General features: G+C 39.5%; 1 protein-coding gene across 4 annotated transcripts in view; it reads right to left on the bottom strand.

The window, feature by feature from the left end:
• Positions 1-543: 543 nt before the first annotated feature.
• ATAD2B (ATPase family AAA domain containing 2B) overlaps positions 544-19,706 on the bottom strand; it is a 193,373-nt gene continuing 174,210 nt past the window's right edge. For all 4 annotated transcript variants that reach the window (XM_089656093.1, XM_089656092.1, XM_089656091.1 and 1 more), the window contains 2 exons: positions 19,553-19,681; positions 544-10,288 (listed from right to left, as the gene is read on the bottom strand). In XM_089656093.1, the coding sequence (XP_089512219.1) occupies positions 10,247-10,288; positions 19,553-19,681 (171 nt within the window). In that variant the 3' untranslated portion in view covers positions 544-10,246. The remainder of the gene's footprint in view (positions 10,289-19,552; positions 19,682-19,706) is intronic.

The following is a 19,706-nucleotide window of genomic DNA, read 5'->3' on the forward strand; positions in this document are numbered from 1 at the left end:
AGGTTATTGCCCAATGTAGAGTCCAGTGCCAAAAAGAAAGGCTCAAAGAAAGGCTGCCCACCATTGAAGCAAGAGACAACCTTTCCAGCTGAAGAATGGAAACGTGTCTGCAATATAAAGCCTGGCTGGGTGACTTTTCCCAAAGGGGTTAGGCCTGTGACAGGAGATAAAGTCCTTGAGATCAGCATGCTTCAATGGATTTAAGATATGCACAAGCAGACCTGTTCAGCTCCTGGTACTAAAGCTTTGACCCACTGGGGTGGTCAACCCACTGTGCTCCAGGACTGAATTGAGGATAGAAACACTGGTGGTCCATGTGTTGGGCACCAGAGCATAGTGTAGGAAAGTCAGAATCAGCAAATTCAGCAGAAAGTCAGCAGTGCAGATCTCAACCCTGAAAAGTGCAATTGGAGAATTAGATACATCTTGAGGCAAGGGGGAAAACATTTATAACATGCTGTTCATGTGTGACAGGTTCATTTGACAACTTGAACAGCTAGCAGCAGAATGGAAGGTTTTCAACTAAATCAGCCAACAATCACATATTCCCCATCATCTCTTTATTCAAGTATGTCACAGCAGTTATATTACAAATTACAGTAATTTCTTTCAAAAGTCTTTAAGTCCATTTTTTATTTTTTTTTTTTAATAACTTACTTCAAAAACTAATAGAAAATGAAGCCAGGAAAATAAAAACAGACATCAAGTTTAAACACCGTATTTGGATAAAAACTACAGAATCCAGAAAATATGCCATGGTTATTGGAGAACTATTTGAATCTGAATAGTAATAATAAACAATAATAACAATAATATAAAAACAATATCAATGGCAAAATGTAAAAAAAAAGGGAAAAAAATCCAATTCAAGCTTATGTGGTGATCACGAAAGAAGGGTGTTAGGCTCCTGAGCAAAGAAAATTCCAAAACAATGGTAGTTGCAAACAAAGACAAATTAAACTGAAAAAACCCTACAGAACACACTGAACATCAGGGATATAAACAGAAGGAAAACAGCGGTGTTGTCCAAATCAACAAAATGCTTGCTTCAATTTTGTAGCCATTGATAACTATGGTAACATTTTATAGAGAGATTCAATGACAACCTTCTTGTGCTCGCCTCCAACTGTCAGCTACCTAAGCATTTTCCCAGCCAGCTCCCAGTGCTTGTAACATGTTAGGATAGGAACACAAAGAAAAAAACAAGTTAAAAGCTCATACTGCTTATACTCCAAGTCTGATTTCTTGTGAGCAGCAAGATTTGGGAAATATAAGGCAGATTAGTGTACCAGAATTGAATGACTTAAATAAACATGAATCTACAAAGCTAAATGGTATTGCCATGAGTTCTACTTTAGTTGTCCAGGTAGAGAAAATAAAAAGGTTTACTAAGCCCAGCCCCCTCCTCCTAGCAGCATGTACCCCTTCTCCAGTTGTGTTGCCAGGATAGATGAAAGCAAGGCCTGTGTAAGCTCCAAAATGTTAGAGCTTGCACAGGGCTATGGACTCCTTCCCCCTCCACCATGTGACAGTGCCACTCAAAAGCACCAGTGCCATCAAATACTCACCCATAAGTGCTGGGGTAATTAACTTTGGTCTCAGCAGCTGAACAGAGCAAATATGTGTAGGTGTGGTGGAGTTCAGCGACCCTTTTCCTGTGTTTTGCATGACCAAAGTCTATAAAGACTTGCAGGCGGCCAGTTGGGCTCTAGAAGAGGTAACTTTTCAGATGGAGTGTGCCTCCTGTTACTTTACAAACCTTACTATAGAAGTGCACCTCCCACATCATGTAAATTCATTGTAGGTCAGGACAGAAGAATAATAAAGTCTATAAATAACACATTGTCTCTTTGATTTAGGTCTGTACAGGCCATTGATTGATTTATTGCTTTAGAGTTTGCTTGTTGCATTATGATATTCTGTATTAAAAACTAAAATTGTTGGCTCTTACACTATTCTAAGCTGCTGCACACATTACAATATAAAGAGTCTCATGTTAGCGCTCTACACCTCCACTATTGCCTCTGGCTACTGTAAAGACTGTGGACCTCCAAGCACAAAAAGGTTGACCACTATGTCATAAATGCACCCGAATCCCAAGTGCCCTAAGCTGGTAAGTCATGGCTGAGCAGAATGCTGCTCCACCACTTCGGACATGCAGAAGAGAGTGACTGTTCATCCAAGGCACAGGTTATGGTAACAGGGTTCACAGCTTGTTTTGTTCCCCACACAGGTGACAGTAAACAATATCAACGTTTCAACTGTATCACCCTTGGTTATAATGTATTGCTGGGCCTGTGATTGTTTAGGAAAAGGCTGTGATATCCCCCATCTTAAAATTCAACTAGCTATAAAATGACAAAAATAAGCCCTAAGGGAAATAATAGGAGCCATAATATAATCATCTTCATTTGTTACTTGGGCCCTGTGAGATACCCAGGCTTCCAAAGTATTGGAGGAAGATCTGGCAACTAATCTCCCAGACAGTTTAAATAAATGTAGACGAATTTCAAATACAGCCATTGCTAACAGAAGTACCCTTCAGATTAGAAAAGCAAGAGCATCCATTGAAGACTTGTTTTTAATGGTGCTGATACGGAGCAGCATTTCAATTTTGCCTCCACTCCCAAGTGAATCACTGACTAGAATAAACAGGACAGGAGTTAATGGTTGTATGCTTGAACCAGATCAATGTAGTGAAGCCAAGAACAACGGTCTACAAAGTCAGCAACTACAGCTTCAGTATTTGTATCCTCAAAGGTTCACTCTGGTAAATTGGCAAGTATTAAATTATGCAATCGCTTGCAAGCTCCAATCAGCTTTCTGGAAGACCTTAGGGCACCCTTCAGCTCCAGTCTGGGAATGCTGGAAAGAGATGCTAACAGGCGTGCTGGCTCTAGGTTCAATAAATTCTATCAAGCTTCAGCAGTTTATTTGCAAGCCATGAGCATCTGAGCACTGTAAACCACAGTTTTCTATTTTGGGGTATGTTTGAAAGATTCTATGGACAATGGTGCTAGGCAGTGCATTTAAAAATTGTAAGTAGAACATTTAAAGGAACTTTACACTAAAAAAAACCATTGGATTTTTCACTATACATCTCTTAGAAAAGTGAGAGTGGCTCCAGTCAAAACTAGAGCAGCTGTGCATGACAATCAACTCCTATCTTTCATTTTCAAAGCTTAACCGAACTGAAGATAGAAGCCGATTGGTGACATAGGGATAACAAATTTCAATAGTGTACCGATTTTCTCACGTTCTCAGTTCAGTTTTCTTTTTGGAGATTCTGTTGTCATTTATAATCCAGATTGGTCTTGTAAAGCAAGCAAAGGAAACTCAGCTAAGAATAAGGGAAAAAAAGGTCATTTATAATTTTTTTTATATCTTTACACAAATAATTTGCCATCTAGATATGTAGGCCAATAAGCTAAGATTTTGAGATGTTTTCTCCAATATTTCCTGAAAACATGCTGTGGACAACTTACAAAGTAAATACAGAAAGTACCACAAGGCAACAAGCAAAATTGGACCTTTTGGATTGGGTACATCCGAAAAAAACCAAAGCAACAAGTTAAACAGGACAAACAAAACTATTCAAAACATTTTATATTCTGCTGTCCTGCTATGAAATACCAAACTTGTTACATCCCAGCATTGAATCTGTCAATAGGTGTACGGCAGTGGGTTAAAATGATAGAAGCAACATTTAAAACCCATTTGAATTGCAGAACACAGAATAGGTTAGGGCAATTCCAGCAATCTAGCTGCTAGAATCTAAAAGCACCAGCACACTCTGCATGGAAAGCAATTTCCTTGGAGACTGGCATAGGGGGGCAACTTGGCACATTGGTGAAGGCCTGAAGCTTGACTCTAAAATATGACCACCACCACTAAGCAGTATTCATAGACAGTTTCATTTTTTTTGTGGGTCAGGAACTTTTTGCATTGACCTACACAGGAGAAACACAGTTAAAATTTTGGTGATCTCATCCTGGGGAAACAAAATATAGCAAGTCCTGACTGCCATTAAAAGCTACTCTCAACCAATTATTGGTCAACGTAGGTTACTTAAATTCATTTTCCAGCTGTTAATATATGTAGGACAGCCACCATCTAACCATAAACAACTTAATATTGACTGGGTCTGTTGATCACAATGGTGGGTTTAGGTCAAGTGATTTCCTTTAATCTGCAATATCTGGTGATTTTAGCTGTATGTGTTTAAGAACGTCTTTCTCAAAAACCGATTACAGGTCAAAGAAGTTGGACAAAGTGAAATATGGATGTTGAACTTTAGGTTACCTTTACATTATCCGTATGCTGTGTAAATATCCTGGCTATTAGCCTCCATCTGTACAGGCTAATACATTCCCATTCACATGCATGGTCCTTGGGGTGAGTGCTGTATGAAATGTGGACAGATACTGCAGTTTTAATTCAGTTTAGAGCTGCAGAATCTGAAACAATTGGACACTTTGCTAAGTGCTCGTGTGTATTGGTCCATTTTTATCAAATGTTTTGTACATTAAGGATAGGAAGTGCTCATTAAATGCCTGTAGACAATTTATAGTGTGTATTGGGTGGGAAGTACTTACAGTTTGCCAAAAGAATGTGTACCAAGAGGGAGGGTTTGAATAAAGGCTGTCTAGTGCACGATTTTTAGATGGTAACACAACCAACCAGAACATGTAGAGTTTCACAAAAAACACCTTCTGATGGTGGTTCTCGGTGCTAGTCAAAGAAATTTTCAAGCAAGAAATCTTAAGCTGATCTTTTTGACAAGGGTTTCAGCTCTTAACCTGATGTCACACGAGTGACTCTGCATCTCACAATATATAGGCAGGAGCAGTCATGTTGGACAGCCTGTCACCTACCTATATGGAACTGTTCCCACGCTTGCCCCAAACAGTGAAATGAGGAGCCAGAAGAGAGGGAGCACTCCAATGGACACTACTTGTGTGACATCAGCCTTAAGGCTCAGCAATCAACAATATGGACGTATTTCTTGTAGCAGTGTACACTCACCCTAATCTTCTATTAAATGCAAGGTAAACACATGAGGCCTAATTAGCAAGCTGCTATTTTGATAGGAATACAGCATTTCAGAGGCAGTGACATCATTCACTATTAAGCCAAATCCTTTTCGTTTGGCTATCTGAGCATGAGAATTGCACATAAATTATGTAAATCCCGTATCTCAGTATGTTGAATACTCAGAAATAAGAAAACTAGCAGAGTCAACCAGGTCTGGTTATGACCAAAAAAAACTTATGGACATCAGTTCGCTTACCTCATGGCTGGAGGGCCAGGTCTGGACAGGACAGCAATATGCACAATACAAGGGAGCATATTTAGGAGACAAGGGAGTGTAGTTCGGTAAATGCATACCTTGCCAAAAGGGTGGGCAGACGACAGAAAATTACATTCTCCTAAATGGATAAAGTGACGTTGTCTGTTAATGGACCTAACTTGTTAAAACAAATTGCTAGAAAGTCCATTCTGGCTTACTTCTTATGGGGTACCTTTACTTTATACAGTGAAAGGTGGGAAAGCTATTGTACTATTGACCATTAGGCGTAAACAGGGACTGGCCGAGATTCGATCCATCTATGGGCAGGCTGGTTGTCCCTAAGTTGATCCATTGAAGGACTTGGGTACAACCAGACTATCAGGTTTATTACATGGGATTACTTCCGGTAGCTATAGGTGCCAGCACCAACTGTGTTCTGCCAGCCAAGAAGGCTCCCTGCCAGCAGGACACAACAGAGCTGTGGAAGGGATTTCCCCATCAACACTGAATGTGTTGATAGGGAAATCGAGCAATTGTGTTTTCTTCCACCCATGGTGGAAGGAAAGAAAATAAAATATATGGCTTGTCTTACAGAATGAAAGACTACATCAATTTGATTCTTAAACAATTGTGAATTTTTCATCTTCTAGCAGCAAATCCTCTCTATGTGAAAGCACAGTTACTGTGCGTGGAACTTACATTGTGAACAAATCTACAGTTGCTTCTGCCATTCCCCCCCCCCCCCCCCATTCCCATGGTACTTTGAAATGAGATGAGGTCATTGATTCAATAATCTTGCCGGTTGTGCACAGTTACTGCACTTGTGCAGCAGGGGGGTGACAGAACTGTAGTAAAATAACTAATCGCTATGGATTTTGGTCTCCTGGAAAAGTTCTGGTTGACTGAGCACTTCTGCTGAGAACAAGAGCCAAGGAAATATGCTTTTTCTCTTGCTACAATTTAAGGAACCTGTTTCTGCTATGTGGGAACCAAAGTTTCTGATTGCGTGACAGAGAAACGCACGGCAGGAATTAATAGCCAACTTCAGACACCAGTAAACTCCTCTTCTTAAACTGAAACTTTCATCTTTATTTGGATGCCCGTAAGATAAAAACACAAGGGGGTGTATAAGAAAACAGCAGTACAAAAATTATCCTATCTTATATACACATAAGCAATGCTTCAGAATGTAAACCCCATCCCCAGTGGAAAAGCAAAAAACAAAAGTTAATTCTAAAGAAATGTCATAAAAATATCTTCTACATTAACTACATTTTTTTTTCTAGCCAATGTTTATAGGCTGTGGTCAGGCTAAAAAGGGGAGGCAAAGTAAATTGTCCCCTCTGCTAGACACAGTGGAATCCATTTCGTTCCTGTTGGCTATAAAAAGCACCTAGCCTATCAATTAACCAGAAACTAACATGGCAAGGCCACAGAAATGTCAGCAATTGCTAGTCAACTGATAGGTTGAACCATTGCTCAGGGTACAAAATGGCTGCTTTTTGTTTTACCCATTTGTGCTCAGCGAAAAGTGCCCCCTTACCCGACAGCCGTGGCAACCATTTTGTATCTTGAGGCTTTGCTAATGATGATGCATCCTGCTGTTGTCACTGTGAACAGGACGCAGTGCAGCTCAGGCTTCAAAATGGCTGCCTCTAGTTTTGCCCAGTTGTGCTCAATGTAAAATCAATAAAGCTGTTGGGCAACATTTTTTTCCTTTTCACAAATCTATTCCTTAAAAAAAAAAAGAGGAAAAAAAACCAGCAGCAGTCCCATTTCAATACATCAGTTTTAAAAAAAAAGACATTTTTTATTTATTTTTAAATTTTATTAATAAAACTGACCTTGCTTTAAAGTACAGTTGATCCTGCTCAGTGAGGGTTAAAAAAACTTTTGTAAAAAGTTCCACTTTATACAAAGATTGATTGTAGAAAGTCTTGTTTTGTCAGAATTACTTTTGAGTTGTGAGAGCAAGTAGAATTTGTTTCTACAAAAAAGGAGGGGAGAAACACAGCAAACACCTGAGGTCTTCACAACCCTCAACCCTTTTTTACATTTATTTTTGGAGGGAAAAAATTGATAGGTTTCAATCATAAAAAGTGGTATAACTAATTAGCCAGGCTTGTTTAGTATTGAAAAAAAGGAAAAAAAAAAAAAAAACCAAAAAAAAAAAAAAACCAAACATGTATTTACTACAACTTTTGTTAACCTGAGGCCAAGAAAGTTGCAGTTCAACAAAGGTCCACAGGTCGACCAGACATAATCAACTCTTTATTCAAGAGTAAAACTGTCATTGGTGCTAACCGAATAATCAATTTCCATTTCACACAGATAAAAAAAACAAAACAAAAAACAGCAAAAACAAGACAGTGTGACATGACAAAAAAATTAGTTGATATTGAATTTAATAAATATGCTACATTGTTTGGTTTTGCATTTTCCTCAGTCTAGAAATGAACCCAAATGAAATGCTGACTGTACAAAATATATAGATATATATAAAACACAAAAAACTGCATCATTTACACTGAGCGGACATCCTTTCCTAACAACACACGCTAAACTGCAATGACACTGACGAGTCAGCCATTCTGTGTCGTGAACCAGTGCACATAAAGCAGCCTACCAAATGGCTAGGAACTAAAGTCTTGTGCCCTATATTGTCACCAGTTCCTTGCACCTTTACCAGATGTATTTAAATTTCATCCAACAGCTGCTACACAATATGAAAGTAAAGTATATTAACTACATAACCGCCAGAACGCTCTGAAATATAACACTCTAAGACAATAGTGCCTAGATCTTCCACTAAACACAAACCCCAGCCAATCAAGGCAAGTTGCCAACATGTAGATGACACCAATCAACCCCGAAATACCAGTCTAGTAGGACTGAATGTTTGGGTTTCTAGTGGAGGAAGATTACACATCAGCCCATTGTCAGCCAGTGACACCACTAGATGTTTGAGATACTGCAAATGAATGAGTCACAATGTAGGACTCTACTGTATATAGGGAGAAATACCAACCCTGTAAAAGACCACAAAAGCCATACTGACAACATTTACGTAACATTACATCGCTTTGAGTTACAGAGCAGATAAGACAAGACATTGCAGTGTCACACAAAAACACATGTAAAAACAGAAGCCAAAAAGTTTTAAAGTAACTTGTTCTCACATATTCAATACTGGACTGTATTTTTTTTCTTCTTTTAACACGCGCAACACCATTTTAAAAACGTATTTTAGGAGTTTTCAAAAGCAGGTGTGAACTTCAGGACCTTATGATTTTAGAAATCCTAAATAACTCAACCTATCAACTGAATAAAAGAAAAGAAGGAATATCAAAGTTGGAGCAATTGTCACTCTTGAATGGCAAAGATAACTCCATGTTTCTCCATGCCAAATTGCTTAAACACCAAGTCACGTAATAGTGTGTACAAGTAATAAAATGTGACAACAGTTGCACAAAGGAGCACCTTAACTCACACATCAAAAATATATAAAAAGAAAAAAACAAAACAAAAAAACAGGAGATTTAATAGCCACAAAAGCTGGTTCTTGTTGACAGTTTGAGTTCATGCTTGTATAAGTCACAAATGCATGCTGAACAAGGTGTGCTCTACAAACCTATCGGGTGGTGAAGTTCTTTTTTTGCAACACAAATTCAGCAATGCATAGATCAGGACATTTTTGGTGAACTGGGTGCTGACATGTATACAAGACTGATCTCTAACCTAGATGTATCTAAAAGGACTTTGGAGCACCTGTATAAAACTGGTAGTGATGAAGGAGAGTTTTAGTGAAGACTTAACACTTTGGAGTACCAAACATTACAAATACTAACTGGCTTGCAGAACACATACAAATAAGCTCACATTTGACATACAGGCAGCAATCTGTTTAACTCAAATGAACAATGATGAGGAAATCAACAGGTTTTAAACTAGTAATGGTCAACTTTTGGCTGTTGAGGACCCCCAGTACCAGCATGCCCTCTCAGGTGACTTTTGATGACGTATCACAGTTAAGCCACAAAGCTCTTAGTATGCCCTACCAGCCAGCAGCTTATGAACCAGGTTTGAGAAATCAGAGTCCCAGCATTCATTGCCAGCTAGCAGGTATTGAGGAGTCAAAGTTAAGTGTCCCACCAGTATCTAACCGTTAGCACCTGTTAAGGGAACGAGTAATGTCTACAAAGCCCTAACATTCAGCACCTGTTGAGAAACCAAAGCTAAAAGCCTGGGACTATGGCTCCTCAACAACCATAGGGTCACAGAGCTGGCCAGCTTTAATTGTTTAGATTTAAACCTGACAACTTTCCTAAGATAGTTTTGTTTGCTTCCTTCCTAACAATTAGACCCAATGGAAAATTCTAACAGTGTTAAAAAGGCACAAAAAAGCTTTGAGTCAGATTTTAGGGTAAGCTGCCACCAACTACTTCTGACACGTTTTCTGAAGAAAATATGAGACATGGTAGGGAAAAAAAAAGAACAAAAAAAGATCATTTAAGAGTTGATAAAATGAGACAAATAAATACAAGCATCTGGCTTTTTTTGTGATCCAGTTTTTTTTGTACAGTTCCATCACAAGAATTGAAGCCCTCCCAATAGTGAGAAGGGAATGACTGGTGCCGATGGCTTTCTAGCATTTGATATAGACAGATCAGTGGACTTCCCATCCACCCGCCATTAGCACCGCTATTCTTCAAGCTGTAATTGTTGGGTTTGTGTCCACCGGGGTTACGAAGTTCTGTTTGGTTCTAGTAGGCTGGTTGGCATCAAGTACCTGAGACGATAGCACCAATCTTGTTGAACAGCAGATGGTGAGAGGTTAAACACTGGAGAGCAAGGTTCAGAGCAGACTTGGTGCCATTGAAAATAAATAAAATCGATTAAAGGGGCTCTCCCTATGAAGAGTCACAGAAAATAAAAATGTTGCAGTTTTGGCAACGTTCACAGGAATGTTTGAAACTTCTCAACTGTCCTTTCCATCTCCTGCAAAAAATAAACAAAGCCATTTACCTTAAAAAGTCCTCTTCTAAAGCACATTTCTGCACACATTAATATCTGCAATTTTGGCTTTAAAATTACTTAAAACCTCCCCGAAAACACATTTTTCTGAAAACAGAGGACTTATAGAATAAAAACAATTGTAGTTGAAAAATTCTATACCACTTATATTTGTGTAACTGTTCATCAAACACATATTTTCATGAAAAATAACACTAAAAATACAGAAGTCAGATCCAGCGAATTGAGGCAAATTATCATGGGTATTGGTGGGTAAGTGTCCCTATTACCTGCCTCATTTCAGTGCAGTTTTCTGCATTGGTCAGGAGAATTCTCTCTCGGAGTGCAGCGAATGGCAGAGTACAGTTATATGCTGATTCGGTGTTTTGGCTTGCTTGGCTCGCTAGCCTAGGTTACTATGTAGGGATTGGTGGTTGTAAGCTGCCTGCCACGCTGTTTGAATGAATGGGGCTTCTCTTTTTTCTGGAGGGGCTTTGCGGCTGTGGGATGAGGAGCAAATAGCAAGCCCTCAGATATACCCCCCCCAGAATTCCGCCAATTCCTGGGGACAGTCCTAGTACTACTAATGTAGTCTCCTCACATAGACACACACTGCTCAGCATAAATGAGTACGCCCCAACAGATTTGTCAGAAAACCTTTACTTTCCTTTTAGAAACAACATTTTCTATGGGACACTAAAAAATACTCACACAAATGCAGACCCCACAGATTACAAACAAGATTTTTTAATTCGCACACACACAAAATAATTTTTCCTCACAAATTTATTCAAGACCATGTTGCAAAAATGAATACACCCCAATGAAAGTCTTAGGCGCAAAGCTAAATTTTAGAACACAAAATCCTAATTAACAAGAAATCAACTACAGGTGAGTCAATTATTCATTAAACAGGTGTCCAGCAGACAGTTGATTATAAAAGGGTGTTACTTAAAGAAAACCCCTCCCATTTCATGTCCTTGGCAATGGCACCACATGGAAGAGAAATTTTACAAGGCTGTGAAAGAAAATAATTTCTTTACACAAGAAAGGTGAAGGCTACAAGAAGATATCAGTAAGAATACTGTAATAAAAGTGATACAAAAATGTATCAAAGCTGAAACTGCAACCATCTCACAGACATCCAGGCCGTCCACGGACATTCACACGTCCACAGGAGCATTTTCTAAGAGAAGGGTCGAAGAAAAGTGTCAAGCAAGTTCACTGCAATTAGCTAAAGTAGTAGAAAGTCAAACTGGGGTGATTGTTTCCCGTGACACAAAACAGCGTACACTGCAGAGGAATGGCATGCATGGGTGTCATCTACGAAGGAAGCCTCTCCTAAAGCCCATGCACAAAAAAGCCAGCCTAGAATTTGCCAGGGCCCATGATGAAAAAATAGACGACTACTGGGACTCTGTACTCTGGAGTGATAAGACCAGGATAAATGTTTTGGAAGGGATGACTTCAAAACTGTATGCCATTGCAAAAGTGAGGAATACAAAGAAAAACACATGGTGCCTACAGTGAAACATGGTGGTGGAAGTGTCCTTCTGTGGGGCTGCATGAGTGCTGTTGGTATCGGGGAGCTGTATTTCATTGATTTTATCATGAATTCACAAACGTATTGCTCTATATCGAAAGAGAAGATGCTATCACTCTGTGCCCTTGGTCATCATGCACTTTTTCAACATGACAATGATCCAAAACACACATCTAAGGCCACTGTTGCATTTCTGAAGGAGAACAGGGTGAAAGTGATTCAGTGGCCAAGTATGTCTCCTGATCTGAACCCAATCGAACACCTATGGGGATTTTGAAGAGACAAGTTGAGCATCACTATCCATCCAGCAACCAGGCTCTAAAAAGAGGTCGTTCTGGCAGAATGGAAAAAAGATAGATGTCGCCAACTTGTTCATTCCATGCCTAGAAGACTTGGTACTGTCCTTACAAATCATGGGGATCATAAAAATACTAGATTGTAGTATTTTTTTTGTAGGGGGGTGTATTTTTGCATCAATTTGAGTAAAACGGAAGATTTTGTAATTAAGTTATATTATTAATCTTAGAAAATTGTTCTTGTGTGCACTGAGATATTGATTAAAATCTTACTTTTCAAAAAGGGGTGTACTCATTTATGCCGAGCACTAATATATATATATATATATATATATATATATATATATATATATATATATATAAATAACACACACATATATACAAACACACATACACACACACAGTGCCTTGAAAAAGGAAAATGATATTCAACATTTTTAAAAAAAATATTTGAAAAGTGTGGCATGCATTTGTTTTCAGCCCCCTTTACTCTGATACCCCTAAATAAAATCTAGTGGAACAAATTGCCTTCAGAAATCACCCTTTTAGTAAATAGAATCCACCTGTGTGAAATTTACTCAGTATAAATACAGCTGTTCTGTGAAGCCCTCAGAGGTTTGTTAGAGAACATAAGTGAACAAACAGCAGCATGAAGGCAAAGGAATATACCAGAAAGGTCAGGGATAATGTTGTGGAGAAGTTTAATGCAGGGTTAGGTTATAAGGAAAGTATCCCAAGCTTTGAACACCCCACAGAGCACTGTTCAATCCATCATCCAAAAACAGAAAGAGTATGGCGCAACTGCAAACCTACAAAGGCATGTCCGTCCACCTAAACTGACAGGCAGGGCAAGGAGAGCATTAATCAGAGAAGGAGCCAAGAGGCCCATGGTAACTATGGAGGAGCTGCAGAGATCCACAGCTCAGGTGGGAGAATCTGTCCTCAGGACAACTATTAGTTGCGCACTCCACAAATCTGGCCTTTATGGAAGGGTGGCAAGAAGAAAGCCGTTGTTGAAAGAAAGCCATAAGAAGTCCAGTTTGCAGTTTGTGAGAAGCCATGTGAGGGACACAGCAAACATGTTGAAGAAGGTGCTCTGGTCAGACGAGACCAAAATTGAACTTTTTAGCCTAAAAGCAAACCGGTAAGTGTGGCGGAAAACGAACACTGCACATCACCCTGAACACACCATCACCACCGTGAAACATGATGGTGGCAGAATCATGCTGTGGAGATGTATCAAACACAAAAATAGTGAAGCGCTCAAATGAATCCCTATATACACACACAGTGCATATAAAAAAGGAAAAAAAACCCTTTCCTTGCCCTTAATTGTTTCTTCAAATCAAACATTGATAGAAAATAAAAAATCCATAATAATGCAAATAAACAGTGCTGTGGGGATGCTTTTCTTCAACAGGGAAGCTGGTCAGAGTTGATAGGAAAATGGATGGAGACAAATACAGGGCAATCTTAGAAGAAAACCTGTTAAGAGTCTGCAAAAGACTTGAGACTGGGGCAGAGGTTCACCTTCCAGCAGAATAACTACCCTAAAACATATAGCCAAAGCTACAATGGAATGGTTTAGATAAATGGTTTAGATATATTCATGTGTTAGAATGGCCCAGTCAAAGTCCAGTCATTCGTAAACAAAAAACGTTAACCAAAGTGTTTGTAAACCGAGATACACCTGTATAACTATAATGGATATGGGCTGAAAGTGCACACTGTCAGGTTTAATTTGAGGGTATGTACATCCAAATTGGAGAAAGGATTTAGGATTTACAGCTCTTAAGAGTAGCCATCCCCCTTTTTCAAGGGATCAAAAGTAATTGGACAATTGAATCAAAAGCTGTTTCATGGCCAGGTGTGAACTACTCCGTTATTTCTTCATCAATTAAGCAGGTAAAAGGTCTGGAGTTGATTCTAAGTGTGGTATTTGCATTTGGAATCTACTGCTGTGAACCTACATCATGCATACAAAGGAGCTGTCCATGCAAGTGAAAATGCCATTATAAGGTTTCAAAAACTAAACAAATCCATCAGAGAGATAGCAGCAACATCAGGAATGGCCAAATCAACAGTTTAGTACATTCTGAGGAAAGAAGAATGCACTGGTGAGCTCAGCAACATAAAAAGGCATGGGCGTCCATGGAAGACAACAGTGGTGGATGATCGCAGGATCCTCTCTATGGTAAAGAAAAACCCATTCACAACATCCCGACAAGTGAAGCACTCTGTCCGGGAGGTGGGTGTATCATTGTCAAAGTCTACAATCAAGAGAAGACTTCATGAGAGCAAATACAGAGGGTTCACCACAAGGTGCAAACCATTCATAAGCCTGAAGAATAGAAAAGCTAGATTAGACTTTGCCAAAATAAAATCTAAAAAAGGCAGACCAGTTACGGAAAAGCATTCTTTGGATGGATGAAACATTAATCTGTACCAGAATGACGGGAAGAAAAAAGTGTGGAGAGGGCTTGGAAAAGCGCATGATCCAAAGCACAAAACGTCATCTGTAAAACATGGTGGAGGCAGTGTGATGGCATGGGCATGCATGGCTTCCAGTGGCGCTGGGTCATTGGTGTATATTGATGATGTAACAGAAGCAGCCGGATGAATTCTGCGAGATATACTGTCAGCCCAGATTCAGCCAAATGCAGCAAAGTTGATTGGACGGTACTTCACAGTATAGATGGACAATGATCCAAAACACACTGCAAAAGCAATCCAGGAGCTTTTGAAGGAAAAGAAGTGGAATATTCTGCAATGGCAGAGTCAATCACCTGATCTCAACCCAATTGAGCAGGCATTTCACTTGCTGAAGGCAAAACTAAAAGACAGACCCACAAAGAACAACTGAAGACAGCTGCAGTTAGAGCCTGGCAAAGCATCAGAAAGGGGGAAACCCAGTCTTTGGTAATGTCCATGGGTTTCAGACTTTAGGCAGTCATTGCCAGTAAAGGATTCTCCACAAAATATTAAAAATGAACATTTTATTTATGATTATATTCATTTTGTCCAATTACATTTGAGCACCTGAAAATGGAGGGACTGTATAAAACTGGTTGCAGTTCCTAAAATTTGTACTTGATATTTATGCTCAACCCCTTGAATTAAAGCTGAAAGTCAGCACTTCAAATTCATTTGGATTGTTTAGTTTGAATTTATTCTGGTGGCATACAGAGCCAAAAGTATGAAAATTGTGCCTGTGTCCAAATATATATGGACCTAACTGTATTACGTTCCTGAAGTCTCTCCTGATATGTTTTATTACTCAGGCTAGGCTAACACTATGAATCATATAGGAAAGCGCACTGCATTCTAGTGCAATTCATGTGTGATGCGGTGCACTGCAATTTGATTTCACCAACGATTTACTAACTGCAAAAACCAATGGAAACTACTCCATACTCCTACTACTAGACCTCTCTGTGGCTTTTGATACTGTTGATCATCTCCTCCTCCTCAAAACGCCAAAACTCCAATCTCTTAGCCTTCGAGACTCTGCTCTCCTCTGGTTCTCCTACCTATCACAGCGCACCTTCAGTGTTACCTATAACACTGTCTCTTCTCCACTTCCTCTTGCTGTAGAGGTTCCCCCAAGCTCCTGTCCTTGGACCCCTTCTTCATCTGCACCTCCTCCCTTGATCACTTTATTAACTCCCATGGCTTCAAGTACCATCTCTATGCTGATGACACACAAATCTACCTCTCGACCCCTCATCTATCACACCACTTCCTCAAACTCAAGTCTTTCTAAAACAGAGCTGATAATATTCCCTCCAGCCTGTGCCCCCTCCCCTGACTTCTCTATCAAAATCAATAATACAACCATCAGTCCCTCCCCTCATGCCCGGGTACTGGGTGTAATCCTAGACTTCGATCTGTCCTTTCAGCCCCAAATCACTGTCCCAATCTAACAGACTTCACCTCCACAACATCTCCAAAATACGCCCCTTTTTAACCATTGAAACCACTAAGCAGCTTATTCACTCTCTTGTTATCTCTTGCCTTGACTATTGTAACTGCCTCCTCATTGGCCTACCTAATCGCAGGATATCCCCTCTTCAGTCTATCATGAATGCTGCTGCCAAACTCATCCACTAAACCAACCATTCCATGTCTGCCATCCCTCTCTGCCAATCCCTCAACTGGCTTCCCATTGCCCAATGCATAAAATTCAAAACATTAACATATAAAGCCATATACAACTCTGCCCCAAATTACATCACTAATCTGGTTTCTAAATATTACCCAAACCCTTCTCTCCACTCCTCCCAAGACCTCCTGCTCTCCAGCTGCCTTGTCTCCTCCTCTCATGCTCATCTCCAGGACTTCTCCAGAGCCTCCCCCATCCTTTGGAACTCTCTACCCCAATCTGTCCGCTTATCACCTACTCTGCCCACTTTTAGGCGATCCCTGAAAACCTCTCTCCTCAAAGAAGCCTATTCCGCCTTCTGCTAATAACCAAATCTTCTATTTCTCCCTTCAGTCCATCCCACTACAGTTATTACCTTTTGTACCACGAGCCCGTCCCTATTAGATTGTAAGCTCCCAGCAGCAGGGCCCCTCCATACCCTCTTGTATTAAGCTGTATTGTCTCCCTTTATATTGTAAAGTACCGAGCAAACAGTTGGTGCTATATAAATCCTGTATAATAATAATAAAATGAATTTTAGTGAAACCAAACATAATACCCAATGTATTGCAGTTTAATGTTTCTAAATTTAAAATAATGCACCTAGTGAAAAAAAACCTTGAGAGTGTACAACATTGGGTGTACAGTGTTGGCCAGCACTTGAGAAGAAAGACTTATTTATTTCAGATGATTGCAAAAAGAGCAAACAATGTGACCAGGCAGTGGGGAAAGCGAATATCATTCTAGGATGCATCACTAGAAGGATCACCAGCAGGAAGGAGATACTGATTCCCCTATATAGATCTTTAGTAGATCTCATTTAGAATACTAGGTACAGTTCTGAAGACCTCACAAAAAGACACGGATAAGATAGAACGAGACCAGAGATGGGTAACAAAAATTGTGAAAGGTCTGAGGGATAAAACATATCAAGAGCGACTTCAAGGAACCTAACATGTACAGTCTGGAGGAAAAAAGGGAAAGAGGAGACATCACTGAAATTTTTAATTACATCAAGGGGGTGAATAAGGTTCAGGAAGGCAGTATTTTCAACATGACCTTAAACTAACTTGAGGAAACGTTCAAAACTAATCTCAGAAAGAACTATTTTACTGAAAGAGTAGTTGATGCTTGGGACAAACTTCCAACAGAGGTAGTGAGCAAGTCAACAGTAAATCACTTCAAAACGTGCTTAGGTCAAGCAAAAGATCGATCTATAAAGATTACCTATTAGATTCCCAATGTCTCCACCTGCCTTTCTCAGCAGCTAGTCAAGCACAGGTCGGCTGTGTTTGATTGGCTGCTTTCCTGGTTTTAGCAGCCAGGGAATGACTGCTCTGAAATCAGAAATGCTCAGAGCTGAGCACTACCAGAATCTGTATACAGCAGAGATGATCAAGGAATGGGTGTCTGATCTTCTCTCAGTTGACATCCCGACAATTTGAGACTTCGGGCTCCTAAAAAAGGGCGTGGTGGTGCCATATCATATCACTTTTACATGACAGCCAGCTGATCAAAATACTTTTGATACTGATGCTACTGTTCTGCATTTTGTAATTTGTGTTTAGTCTAAGTATTTTGTGCTGTTTTTTAGTTTTGAAATATATAGATCTACAGTGAATATAAAAAGTCTACACACCCCAGTTAAAATGTCAGGTTTCTGTGATGTAAAAGAATGAAAAGATAAATCATTTCAGAACTTTTTCCACCTTCAATGTGACCTATAAACTGTACAACTCAATTGAAAAAACAAACTGAAATCTTTTAGGGGTTGAAGTAAACATAAAAAACTAAAATAATGTGGTTGCATAAGTTTGCACACACTCTTATAACTGGGGATGTAGCTGTGTTCAGAATTAAGCAATCACATTCAATATCATGTTAAATAGGAGTCAGTACACACCTGCCATCATTTAAAGTGCCTCGGATTAACCTCAAATAACGTTCAGCTGTTCTAGTAGGTCTTTCATGACATTTCTTAGTTGCATCCTACAGCAAAAAGCCATGGTCCACAGAGAGCTTCCAAAGCATCAGAGGGATGACAGTCATCAAGTGGAGAAAATATTTTGGAACAGTGACATTACCAAGAACTGCACGTGCCTCCAAAATTGATGAAAAGATGAGAAAACTGGTCTGAGAGGCTGCCAAGAGGCCTACAGCAACATTAAAGGAGCTGCAGGAATATCCAGCAAAGACTGGCTGTGTGGTACATGTGACAACGATCTCTTGTATTTTTCATATGTCTGGGCTATGGAGTAGAGTGGTAAGACGGAAGCCTTTTCTTACGAAGAAAAGCATCCAAGCCTGGTTAAAATTTTGCAAAAACACATCTGAAGTCTCCCAAAAGCATGAGGGAAAATATGTGTTCTGGTCTGATGATACCAAGGTTGAACTTTTTGGCCATAATTCCAAAAGATATGTTTGGCACAAAAACAACACGGCACAAAGCCCAAAAGAACACCATAAAAACAGTGAAGCATGGTGGTGACAGCATCATGTTTTGGGGCTGTTTTTCTTCAGCTGGAACTGGGGTCTTAATCAAGGTAGAGGGAATTATGAACAGTTCCAAATACCAGTCAATATTGACACAAAACCTTCAAGCTTCTACTAGAAAGCTGAACATGACAAAGACCCAAAGCATGCATTTAAATCAACAAAGGAATGGCTTCACCAGAAGAAGATTAAAGTTTTGGAATGGCCCAGCCAGAGCTCAGACCTCAATCTGATCGAACATCTGTGAGGTGATTTGAAGAGGGCTCTGCAAAGGAGATGCCCTCACAATCTGACAGATTTGGAGTGTTTTTACATATTACCAAGTCAAGATGTGCCATGCTGATAGACTCATACCCAAAAAGACTGAGTGCTGTAATAAAATCAAAAGGTGCTTCAACAAAGTATTAGTTTAAGGGTGTGCACACTTATTCAACCATATTACTTTAGTTTTTTTTATTTTTTACTTCCCTCCACCTAAAAGATTTCAGTTTGTTGTTCAACTGGGTAGTACAGTTTATAGATCACATTAAAAGTGGAAAAAGTTTTGAAATGATTTATCTTATTCTCATTTTGTTACATCACAGAATCCTGACATTTTAACTGGGGTGTGTAGATTTTTTATATCCACTGCATGTAGTAAAAAAACATTTCGGGAACAGGGTTATAGGCTACATTAATAAGCTGGCTAGAAGTAAAGCCATAACTTATTTCAATGGAAATTGAGAAATCCATTGAGGACAGGGCCACCCTAATATTAAGCTGGAAATTCAACTTACCTCGACTAGGGCAGTTTTGTCATACTCCATCCTGTGGATGTAAATACACTGGCTGAGGACAGAGTACCACCTCTCCAATTCATCCACTGTCAGATTGCAGCTCTTCTTTACCACAGTATTAAGCAGTTTCTAAAAGGTGAAATATATATATCAG

The sequence above is a fragment of the Staurois parvus genome, unplaced genomic scaffold (assembly GCF_062004578.1).
Source record: "Staurois parvus isolate SC_StPar_1 unplaced genomic scaffold, SC_StPar_1.0 ptg000886l, whole genome shotgun sequence".
Taxonomy (NCBI): Eukaryota; Metazoa; Chordata; class Amphibia; order Anura; family Ranidae; genus Staurois; species Staurois parvus.